Source organism: Melanerpes formicivorus, unplaced genomic scaffold, assembly GCF_026170545.1.
Source record: "Melanerpes formicivorus ecotype bairdi unplaced genomic scaffold, bMelFor1.0.p_v2 SCAF_5, whole genome shotgun sequence".
NCBI classification, from domain to species: Eukaryota; Metazoa; Chordata; class Aves; order Piciformes; family Picidae; genus Melanerpes; species Melanerpes formicivorus.
In genome coordinates, this window is record NW_027142357.1 from 2,942,932 (window position 1) to 2,955,323 (window position 12,392).

The 12,392-nt window shown below is 37.4% G+C and overlaps 1 protein-coding gene across 2 annotated transcripts in view; it reads right to left on the reverse strand.

Annotated features, from left to right (window-relative positions):
• TFPI (tissue factor pathway inhibitor) overlaps positions 1-11,396 on the reverse strand; it is a 72,836-nt gene extending 61,440 nt beyond the window's left edge. The window contains exon 1 of one of the 2 annotated variants that reach the window (XM_068137887.1): positions 11,335-11,383. In XM_068137887.1, the coding sequence (XP_067993988.1) occupies positions 11,335-11,368 (34 nt within the window). In that variant the 5' untranslated portion in view covers positions 11,369-11,383. Of the gene's footprint in view, positions 1-11,334 lie in introns of both variants that reach the window. The other variant, XM_068137889.1, reaches the window with a different exon arrangement.
• Positions 11,397-12,392: the final 996 nt, after the last annotated feature.

Genomic DNA, 12,392 nt, shown 5'->3' on the forward strand with positions numbered 1-12,392 from the left:
GAGCAGTTCTCTTATGAAAACAGGCTGGGAGACTGGGGTTGTTTAGCCTGAAGAAGAGGACCCTCTGGAGAGGCCTTATAATAACCTTCTATTATTTCAAGGGAGCCTGCAGAAGAGCTGGAAGGGACTTCTTACAAAGGCATATAGTGACAGGACAAGGCATAATGGTTTCAAACTGGAAGAATCAGAGGATCACAGAATGTTCAGGGTTGTGAGGGACCTTCAGCATTCGAGCCCAACACCCCTGCCAAAGCAGGATCACCTAGGGCATCTTGCAAAGAAGCACATTCAGTTGGGTTTTGAAAGCCTTCAGAGAAGGAGGTTCCACAACCTCTCTGGGCAGCCTGTTCCAGGGCTCCATTACCCTCACAGTGAAGAACTATCTCTTCATGTTGAGGTGCAACTTCCTGTGTTCTAGCTTGTACCCATTTTATCTTGTCCGAACTCTTGGCACTTTCATCTTGACACCCAAACCTCAGATATTTATAGACATCGATAAGATCCCCTATCAGCCTTCTCCAGACTATACGGCCCCAGGTCTCAGTCTTTCTTTATGGGAGAGATGTTCAAGTCCCTTAATCATCCTGGTAGCTCTCTACTGGACTCTTTCCATCAGATCTCTGTCTCTATTGAATTGGGGACCTTAATTTAGACTAAACATTAGGAAGAACTTCTTCCTCATGGGGGTGGTGAGACATTGGATCAGAGGGCCCAGAGAAGCTGTGGTGGCTCCAAACCTGAAAGTGTTCACAGCTAGGTTTGTTGGGGCCTTGAGTGCCCTGGTCTAAGTCTAGCAGGAGGTGACCTGGCAGAGGGTGGGAATTAAAAGATTGTTAAGGTCTTTTCCAACTTAAATCACTCTATGACTCTATTAGTAAAGAGTTATTAGGCAATTGTGGAAAGGGAAGACAGAAATATATTAATGCTCTTTTCAACTTTAACTTGTGTGCAGGTTTCCTAGATCCACAGTAAAGGAAAGCTATAATAATTAAAGTGCCAGGGTGATTATAGTTTTCCCAGTACAAAACTGCAGTTATAAGACTGCTGCATTATAAAATACTGATGTGTCGTTTTGTAAACATTCTTTCTTTGATTTCAGCTATTGCAGTATGTCTTAACACAAATACAGTTAAAGGGCCTACCTCAAAAAGGAACTAAATTCCTTAAAAGAACTTAGAAGAACAAATGTGGAAGAGAAACTTTTGCAATCTTTGTGCATTAAGATGAAAGCTTTGCGCAGCTCCTCTGCCCTGTAATCTTATTAATGTTCCTTTTAAAAAAGGAATCTCTTGCTAATCGAAACTCCCCTCTTTGCAAGTCTATTAAATCATATCTACGTACAGTTTAACAACCACCTGAAATGTCATGTGTGGATTTGGGAAAAAAAATTATCCTTTAAATGTGAATATGCTCTACAAATAAAGATGATTTATCATGAAACAGATTTCAACCAGAAAATGCCAATCCATTAAAATTTAACCTTTCCTTGGGACTATACCAACAGAATGATACAGTCAAATCTATGTGGAAAGCCAGAAACTGTAAATAGATGCCAGAGGTGTCAATATGTTAGTTACTAGGGCCTTATTTGAAAACAGAAAATGGTCTTAGGCAAGGGCCCTACTTATCAGTCTGCTTTTCATCTTGTCCTTTTTGTTCTGCAACTCAGAAATACAACAGTAGCAGCCACATGAGGGGTCTGGGCTTTCACCTGTCATAGCAGAATAAAATTCTGAAGATGTTTTTAAAAATAAAATACACAAAAAATTAAAGATCATTAAATAGGAGACTCTCTGAGTAATTAGATAAACACCTATAAAATATTGTTCCTTGCAAAACATAGATAATACCTTGCAAATCTTAAGAGCTCATACTTAAGCTCCAGAAAATTATAACTTATCCAAAGCTGGAAAAGGCCATGTGCTCTTCCAGATAGGCAATTCATTATTTTAAGAAATCGTTTGTCTACAGCAGCAGAAAATGATTGCTCTCTGGTATATGCCAGGCTTGTTACAGGAAGCTGAAATGGGGGAGAGAGTACTGAAAGCTTTTCTCTTTCTTCAGCATTACATGATGATATCACTAAAGCTGTGTGAAACACGACCAGTGTTTTTGTTATATCTACATTTCTAGCATTAGGTGATGAACAGGTTTAGAAATCATCAGAAGTCCCCTTTCAGCAGGCATCTGGGATGGACAGGTAACCATTGGGATTGTGAATGGAACTGACTTCAGGTGAACATGAAATGAGACACAAAAACATGAAGTAGCTAATGGCTGCCTTGTTCAACTGAGGACTTGCAGCATCAATTTCCTACACTTAGCTCAAGCTGGCAGTTTCTGCCACCACCTACTACATTTACATAACTTGTATCTTTTAACACAATTCCCACAAGCTTTATGTGGTCTGAGTTTCTCCTGCTGAACAAAACAATGGAACATATCTAAAGCCAACCATGTTACTGATTCTTCTCAGTTTGTAGCCAGCTGTGCTACAGACATCCCTTTTCTGATACACATGTAGGGCAAAACAACCAAAATTGCTATCTCCTCACCAGTATTTCTGCCTAAAATGGGACAGCTTTGTGAAATACCTTCACCTGATACAATGAATTGTGGCCATTATACTTGTTTGCCTCTGTGAAATACAAATAAAATTTAAAAAAAGAAAGAAAGAAAGAAAAGGTTGGTCCTAATAACCATGACTTTTATGACCTTGTTTTACTTTGAAATAGATTGTTTGCTATCCTTTTCATCTCTGAGGTTTTATTTAAATCCTACTCCAACATGAAAATCCTCCACTGACCTTCTCTAAATCTCACTCATTCTATATACTTTTGCTATGCTCTTTGTTACTGCTCTTCTATCTGAATGATTTTATCTTTCTGATCTCTTCTTTTAGAGAAATCTTTCTGTGTTTAATCTCATTGATTGCTCTTGTGTCCTATCTGACTGACAGGAAGTGAACTGGGCATTGTGTTAAAGGCAGCGTATGCCTTCAATCTATATTGCTTACACTCTGTTTTTATTCATTTCATCCCATTCTTCTACCATTACAATCTACCATGATGATCCAACATCATTTTATTAACAAAATAAGAAGAAAATAACTCAAAATCTTCTTAGAACAACTTGTTCTCTCTCTTTTTTCTTTTCTTTTTTTTTTTTTTTCTTGCCTCAGACACTGTTCTCTTCTCCCTTATTTGTACACAAAGCCCATGGCTTCACAGAGCAGCAGGAGAATTACTGCTGATGAAATTGGCTGATACTGTTTTAAATCTATTTAAATCAAGATTAAGCTTGATCACCTGTTATTTCCTGGAGGTTTTAAGCAACATTTTAGACTCCTCAGTAAATTTGTTTTAGCAAAGCAAGAAAAAAAAATGGAATATTTAAACAGATTTTGAAACCTTGATTACATACTTGGTATCTTCAAAGCACAAAACACATGCTTCCAAAAAAAAAAAGAGATCAATTGTAACACCACACTGCAATCCATAAATAAAGGGGCAACCTATTGAAACTTGGCTTTCTCAGGTAGAAGTAACAGACATTATCAGGAATCAGTAACACGCACAGTATGAACAAAATATATGAAGATAACCTATTGTTCATCCAAAACTGTTCACTGAGGTAACTTGATTCTTATCATTCTCCTACCCTCTAGTAAGAAATCTATTGGGTTTTTTTGCAAATTGTCTCATCTGACTGCCTCTCCCTGGAGAGCTCCAAAACTCACGAGCTTTTGTGTGGGAGCAGAAGCTAGTGCAAATGGTAATCAGGAATTTTACTGAAACACAACATTGATGTTTTAAAATGAAAACTGAATGTGCCTGTTGATAATATGAAAAGCCTTTGAACAGTTACTGACAGAAAAACCTTCGACTGACAGAACCCCTCTGGCAATTTGCTCCGGTACAAAGGTTGTGTCATTTTATTTATTTGTGCCTTTTTCTTCTCTGCTTCATGCAGCTGAAAGAGGATTTAAACATTCAGATACTGGAGAAAGGAAACCAGTCCAAGCACTAAGCATAAAGGATACCTATCATATATCCATCCCCTTGAAAAATACTACTGAAAAATAGCTTTTTCTATTCCTCTAAATTCCTTTGCCATCTTCCTTTTTTCTAAAAGCTTCAGTCTCACAGAAGATAAGGACACTCCAGTGCAGATTCCTGATCACCTATGAAATAGTGAGGCAGGCAAAGAAAAGCCTGAATTTAGACAATTTTTTGGCACAACTTGGAACTACGTAGCATGGGAACAAATCTCTGCAGTCTCACATTGCTTAGTTTATGGTGCTATGAAGCATTTCAGCTGATCACATGAGAAATGCTACTGTATGACAGCTACCCAAAGCCTCCTCTCATTTTGGAAGCTGTTACATTTATGCTAAAACTTACCCCACAGGACAGCAGATGATTTCAAACCAGTTATTTGCCTGGCACAAACGAAAAAAGCAAGACAGACTGACAGATTTCATGGAGGTATGTATATGTGCTAATGCAAAAGCCATATATGATCTCTTGGCTTATTTTTTGGATAAACAAATTTGCCCCGGGGCTGCATGAAGTAATGGACTATCAGGAAGCCTAATTCCTTTCAAGAGCTGGAGGTGGAGACTGCTGCATTGGTTTAACTGTGTAAATGGGCTCATGTTTGTAGTAGTTGGCAAAGACAAATAATAATAACTTGGAGTGTCTTTTCCATAAAGTTGTTTCCAACTTAAACAAAATGAAATTTTGCCCTTCTACTAAAGACCAAAATTCAAATCTACCAACAATCCAGCAACGTTTTCTGTTCATGCACTGATTGGTGTCCTTGACTGAAATGCCACAAAATGAGAAAATCACCAGTTTACAGAAGAGCATACAATACACAATGCTTATTTAATAGTGATCACTCAGAATATTGGGAACTAATCTTGTGTCCCATCCACCCTCATAAAAACCTCTGCTTTTTCACATGACAGTTTGACTGGATTCCTCTAGGAAGTACAGTGTCTTTGTTTCACTTGAGTTACATCGCTTACTACCTTGAGTTCTAATCACTGCTTAATTGGAATACTCTTTCAAATCACAGATTGTTACAGTGGATTTTTCTGGGTGAAAAGAGGAACACCTTAATAGAGTCTGGAAGCCTCGAGGCTTTTTCTGGGCAAAAAACAATTCCCATAAGGTGAAGCTTTTTTAGTAGCACATTTTAAAGAGGGAAAAAACCCCAAAACAACAAAGAAACAAACAAAAATACCAAATCAAAACCACCCCACCCAAACCAGAAAAGGCTTAATTTCCTTTGATGAGGCTCATTGTTACACTCTGTTAAAAAATGGAGTGTAAAGGAGAAGGTAAATTACTGTATCTTTTCATTGTATTGCTTGAGATGCACGAGTCAATCAGAACTAAAAGGATTTTTACAGATTATATAATGAAGTATTATCAAGGCACATGTTAAACAGTAAGGAATAATAGAATATGTGGGAAGTTTATAAATGATTGAATACATAACTGCTGGAATCATGTGGTACCACAGCTATCATCTGTTTTGTTTTTGAAGTGAGTGAATAAGATACACTTTCCTGTTCATGTGGAAATTGCAGTAGAGGCATGCTCCTGGAGCAGGGATACCATGTTCACAGCAAAAAAAAAAAACCCTCAGCTACAGAATGTTTAGAAGAGGATGGGAAAGTGTAAGCTGCGATTATGAACCAAAGGCAAGTCAAATCTATCCGGCTGTGCATTTTAGAGCCTTGGAGCAGTTAAGCCTCATCAGCTGCAGCTCGTGTCTTCTGTAATGATTATGACAAGCTGCCTTTTCAACATCTACAATCTTAGACTACAACAGGAACTGGAAAAGCCAAACACATGACCTTTGGAAAGATGTCACTTAGCAGTGGCTCAAGATTACATGACAAAGGAATTAATATTCCCTTTGCTTTCCTCTACCTCCATCCAATCCCTGATGTGTTTTGCTTACAATGAATTTTGACCTCATTGTGCAATAGGGAGAATTATTAAACTACAGGTTCTCTAATGAGACCTAAACACAAATTACTACTAAATTCTTAGCTGAAAGAGTTGAGATAGCAAAGTTCAGATGAAGATGTTAGGACTCTAATACTTAGTGTGTCAAGAATCTCATTTCTATTACTCCCACAAACATTACTAATGTTCTGTTTAAATGGACCACTCTAGTTGGTTTTGTTTGTTTGTGGGTGTGTCTACGTTCAGCTTTTAAAACCAGCAATAAATATATCTATGCCATTGTTTCTTAAGGATAAAAATAGTGACTTAATTTTCAAAGCACTTTCATAAGAAGTATCACATGAAGGCTGCTAGTTGTTCTTCTAAGTTTGTTCTCAGAGTTGGGTTTGGTTTTGGGGTACTTTTTTCTTCATGTTAAGGGTGACCTATGCTACTAATAATATCTGTCCAGAGAGGGGGGAAAAAACCCTGTTTGCTTGATTCTTTGTGTGTGGTTGAATAGACAATGAAATCTCAGAAGAGATTGAGGGATGACAAAGAGATGGCTCAGTTTATATTCACTGTGCAGATCTGTAGAAAAAATTGGTCAATACTAATTTCACATTCAGAAATACAAGCTAGAAAGGCCAAAGGACAGCCAAAGGCCATCCTTGCTTCATTTGTCAATAAATCAAAATGCACACGTCTTCCCTTTATAAACTAAATTGCACATGGAACTGCTATCAGCCTGTTATAGAAAGAAACTGCGCAGACACGGGAAGAAGCTTCTGCTGTGTAAAACAAGAAATACAATTACAGCCCGTACAATAAGTGCTCTTTCCATACAGGCAGAGCTATTTGCCCTTCTTTTATTATTTCCTTGCCCTGTTGACCAAATAAAGCAGAACAAACAAACAAAAAACCCACCCCACTTTCGTTGGCCTAATGTCCACAAAAAGACTGACAGAAATTTTCCACCCTACCCTGTGGAACACTACTAATTTTATAGATAAAATAAGATAGAAGAGGAATTGGACTGGAATACAGGTCTTCTGAATTACATGCAGGAGGTATTACTGAGCTGTATTTGATATACAGTGTGTACCTCACATATTTAGGGTGTATTGGGACTGTGGTCATGTAGCAATGATCACTGAATGACATAAATCCACTAGTGTACTATTTCTGGCCTGGAAAACTCAGGCAGCTATAGATGAGCTCCCAACATGTTCTCTTCCTCTTAGGTAAGCCCATTGCTAGGCTCAATTTAGAGTGACAATGACTTTGAAGAGCCAGCCAGTATGGCATATACTGTGAATTGCTGCAGCAATATTTAAACTGTGGCACAGAGCAGTTCCTAAGAACTGCAAAGCAAAGCACAAGATATTGTCCCTTATCCCCCTCAATCACACGTTCTCCATTCCATGAAAACACAAAAGTTAATCCAAGTGAATAGTTTTTACCTTAGAACTAAAAATGTGTTTTAAAGGTTCAGGTTTTGGTATACATTTTGCATGGCTTATCTGAGCCAGTCTGACTTACGATTAAAACAAACAGAAAACCAAATAAGAAACCTTTATTAAACTATAAGTGAATTCCAGGTACTGCACAAAATATTAAAATGCAGTTCTGTTGTCACTGCCATACTAGTACATTCCCTATTCAAAGGACTCATGCAGCATTTGTTACCTTTGAGATCCTTTCTCTCGGAGATCTAGGAAACATAAGCTCTTGCTCATTTAAGAGGCTAGTCATTGTACCACTCCTGGCCAAGGCCAACATTCTATATGACTGAATCAAGAACTCTCAACCATGTTTGTGTAAGTTCAAGGGTGATTCTGTTCTTTTAATCAGCAAAAATACACTTCCCTAAGTATTGAATAATCATCTATGATTAAAGAGGGAATTTTACAATATGAAAAGCCTTCTATTTGTCCCCAGTCTGCTAGCTACACAAAAAGAGGCAAAACTTTGCAAAACTTAACACTGGTTTTGAACATAGTCTCATTAGTGTTCTTGTCATGCTCTCTAGTCACTCCACCTCATACTAAACATTACTTCAATTAACCAGAGGCTATTATAACAAAATTTTGACCCAAGACTAAAAATTCAAAATATCTGTAGCAGTAGCAGCTATGCAATTGTCATAATCTCATTTTCCATAAGCATGGAATCCATTTGCTCATCCTGGTCACAGATCTAAATATATTTCCTTTAAATACCTATAGGTGGTGCTGAAATACAATTGTTTCTTTAAAAATTGACAATCACAAAGTAACTGCAGCAAAGCTACCCGTGAAGACAGAAAGCCCTCCTGGTTGTGCACATTTACCCCAGGAGAATGCAGCTGAATCAGAATCAGATGGAGGTACGTTATTTGTGTTTTCCTCAGGTACTTATTATTTATAATGAGCCTGTTTCCAAGACAGAAGTTGCAAATTATATTTTTTAAATACTGGAAATACCCAATAACATCAACATCAGCTCTGAAACTGTAGCTGTCATGAATCTTGCATAACTTCAAAGGAAAAAAAAAGTGTAAACATGTTTCCCCAAGAATTTCCTTTTCAGGTTGCACACTTCATCCTGATAATGATAAATTTTGCCACTGGGCGCAAGTTATGACAATGCAACAACTAATAATGGCTCTCTGGCATCAGCCCAGCTTGCTGAAATGAGGCAGAACTAACTAGCTTCTCCACAAACATATAATGGAGAAGAACAAAATCTTTGCCAGGCTTAATTAGCATGTGGTAACAAAATAATCAGCAGCAGATGAATCCATACTTTCTGATTTCATAAAATACATACTAATTCTACATTAGTGAGTATTTCTAGACACACACACACAAAAAAAGAAGTTACAGTAAGAAAATCACTTTAATACCCCTAGATTTATTTTCAAGATAAATAAGGTATAGTAAAAAAATACATGCCAGCAAAACTTGTCTAAATAATTAAATGCTTATAACTTTTGTTTTCTGCCTATCATGTAAAACAAGTGAACAACATAAAACATGGAGGGAAGGGGCCCTTTTCAAAAGCAACTGCAGAACACAAGTCAAAGCACATAGAGTATCAGATTGCCTCTGCCTCCTCTTGCAACATAAACTGCAAGCCACAGATGGACCTTCCCTCAGTGCATCATAAATCCTAAGGAACAAACTGCAGAAAGCTACATTTTCCTCTAAGTTAACAAGAGAAAGAAATTATATGACTAATGTATTCCTTAAAAGAACAGGGAAATTATTTGCTAAAAACAATATGGAAACAGATTTTTCTTTATTCTAGCTTTTCTTTAACTGCAAAGTTAAACCACCTTCAGGAAAAACAGTTGTATGGGAAGTAGAATTCATATGAAGATGAAGACTCTTTATACTGGAATTCTACACCACTCTTTCACTCAGCATGTCCTTTTGATTAAAATGTAATCCATGGTTTCTTTTTTTCCTCATCATCTTCCAGACATTAACCTCTTCCTTGTAGCTAATTTGGAAGTTTAAATACAATGTAAGATGATTAAGATGCAGTGAGGCAGTATACGTAGGTATAAAATGGAATACTAATTCCTTGGAGAACGTGCTGGTGCCTCACAGCTAATGCAAGCTTTTGCTCTGAAGATGAAAGGATATTATATCCAGGCCCAGTTTCACATGAAAATATAAATAAAAAAAAAAAGCATTACATTTGGCAAGGCCATCACAATGAAACGAAGCTGAAAACCTGCACAGGATGAAAAACTGTTAGTGCCTTTTGCAAATCTTTAGCTGTATTTGCCCATCTCTCCTCAGAGATCTTTTGGGATTAGAGTGCATATTTACTATGCTCTTCTGCTTCCTTATATCTTCCTGACACTGGTGTTACATATTTTAGCGACAAAACCAGGATTATGATAGTGGCAGTGAAATCTAATTCTCGAGAAAAAACAAGAGAAGGGTAAGGAATAAAGTCCACTAACTACTTTCTGATCTTTGACAATTTTTCATAAACCTAAAGGTGAGGCTAAAACTGATTTAGTTTGCTTAAAGAAGCTGCAAAAGGACAGAAATTCTTGGAATAAAACCAGTTCTAAGTGCATTGCTCTTCCAGAAGAAGGTAGACAGTGCAAATCAGACATATTGAGGTCAGTGTATACAATTATACTTCATTATACTTCTATTAAACAGTTTGGTTACACAGGGAATATATAAGGTGAAATGATGAGTCATCAGATTAGGTAGAGGAGCATTATGTGACAACATTTAGGTCAATTGAAATTGATAGAAAAGGACTTCAAAGCATAGGTTGTGCAGGTATAGTGTTAACAGATGCTGTGTGATGGATCAGTCATTCCACACCTCCGGGTGGGTGGTCTGGTCATATTCTATCTCAGCAAGAGCTCATACAAAATATTTTTGGAGAGCAAGGCATGTAACAAGTTTGGAATTGAATGCTGAACACTCTCAACTGTTACAAAATACTGTGGTGTCACTTTGCCTCTACTTGTATGAGTCTGAATTCAGGCCATAATATTTTTCATAATGACATTCTCTGTCCTCTGCAATTTTGGATTTAATTAAGCAGCACCTATTGCTAACCATCATAGGTAGAATGGTAAATCCGGTCATCCATATAATACAAGTGTATATAAAAATATGACACACTCTGGCATAAAGCTGTCTGGCTCTTTTGATATGAGCAAAACTTAATGAAAATATATGTTAATTTTTATAGGAGCCATGAAAATGGCAGAGGGTTGGAGCACCTCCCCCACAAGACTAAAATGGAAACAACCATATTCATCATCATTGCAGTATCTTAAAGTACATGTAAATTCTGATCTCCAACTGTAATATTCTCTTGAATCAAGTTACTGCTGATACTGTTGATGAATAAGTAATTATTTCCACTGCTCATGGACCCGTTCAGTGAAAAGCTTTGAAAAGGTCACTGATATCAAAGAAAGCCAAATTCTGAGTAAGAGAAAAACGAACCTGATAACTGCTGTTGAAAAATCATACTCATTCTTTTCTGCTCTACAAATACCATGTTTTGTTCAGTCTGGCCTTGTCTTAGATTTTTTGAGAAAACAAGCCACGATACCTAAACTTACAAAACTTTAGAGTCACAAGTGACTAAGATTCTGCAAGGGAGTGAATAATGAATTGATCAGCCCATATATTCAGGGTTGGTCAGAAGCACCTGACAACAGTGTTTATCAGTCCCCATTTTTGTGGTAGCATAAGAGACACATATTGCTTATGCAGCCTATTCTAGGTAATCTCGCTCTAGAGAGATAGGGAAAGAAAAGGAACAACCACTATGCAACACTTGTCATTTCAAAACTGTCCATCAGAATTAATCAGAAATCTGTTCAGCACCATTTTCTTACCCCATTTGGAGGGAGCTCCCAGGACCGTTTCCATCAGCCTGTCATCTGATCATCAGTAATCACTAAGTAGAAGAGAAAGTTTAAAATCAGCAACTTTTACAGGCTAGCCTGGAGGGAAAGGGGATGCATTGGAACCTAGTAGTGCCACAGGAAAGGAAATCCTGAACCTTACACACACTGCCTGGTTAATATTCTATGAATGGCCTTACTAATGGTCTTGGAAACTAATAAATCCTCTGTTCCTTACTAATGATTACCCATATCCAGTGCACACTCCGTTAAATGCACTGACCATTCACACCCAGTCTTCCAGAACTAGGCAGGGAATAAAACTGCCTCTGACTTTGCTCCTGAGGACACGTATAACTGAAATTTTCATACAGTTTTTCATTTTCCATTAACCCAGACTGAGGTCAGACTATTGTAATGTTGTGTTCACAGACACAGAAGTTAAGTTTGTGTACCAGAAGTGCTCCCAACACCATTTAAAAAACTGTTCAAATGTTCATGTGGGTTATTGTTTCCTTTTATTTATTGTATCAACGCCTAGGAAAAAAAAGTGGTTTTGTACTCAAAGCAGACCCACTAGAAGCAGAAGTAGGGTTTTTTTTATCTTCAAGGAGTTTATGTAACAGTTCACATATATGGTAGACAGATGCTCCTACTCTAATTTATTTATAACATATTGTAATGATATCTAGAGAGACACAGACTTTTCTAACCTTTTCCACCCCTTATCTCTTCTGCAATACATATGTTCGAGTTGCAATACTAAAAGAGCACTTTGTGGAGCTAGCAACTACTTTTTACACCACCTAATGAAAACATCCCTTTCCTTCCATGAAGAAGCTAACAGCTTCCATGAGGTGCAAAGCAGAATGATGACATTGTTTTTGTAATCACTTCATTAATAACCTACTCTGCACACAACTGTACACAAATCTGCTCTCTCTCCTATCACGATGCACCATACACCACATCCCCAAATTATTTACAAACTGTCCTCAGCAGTTAAGTTGCTGAACACAGCTAACAAAGTCTGTCATAGTGAAAGGAAG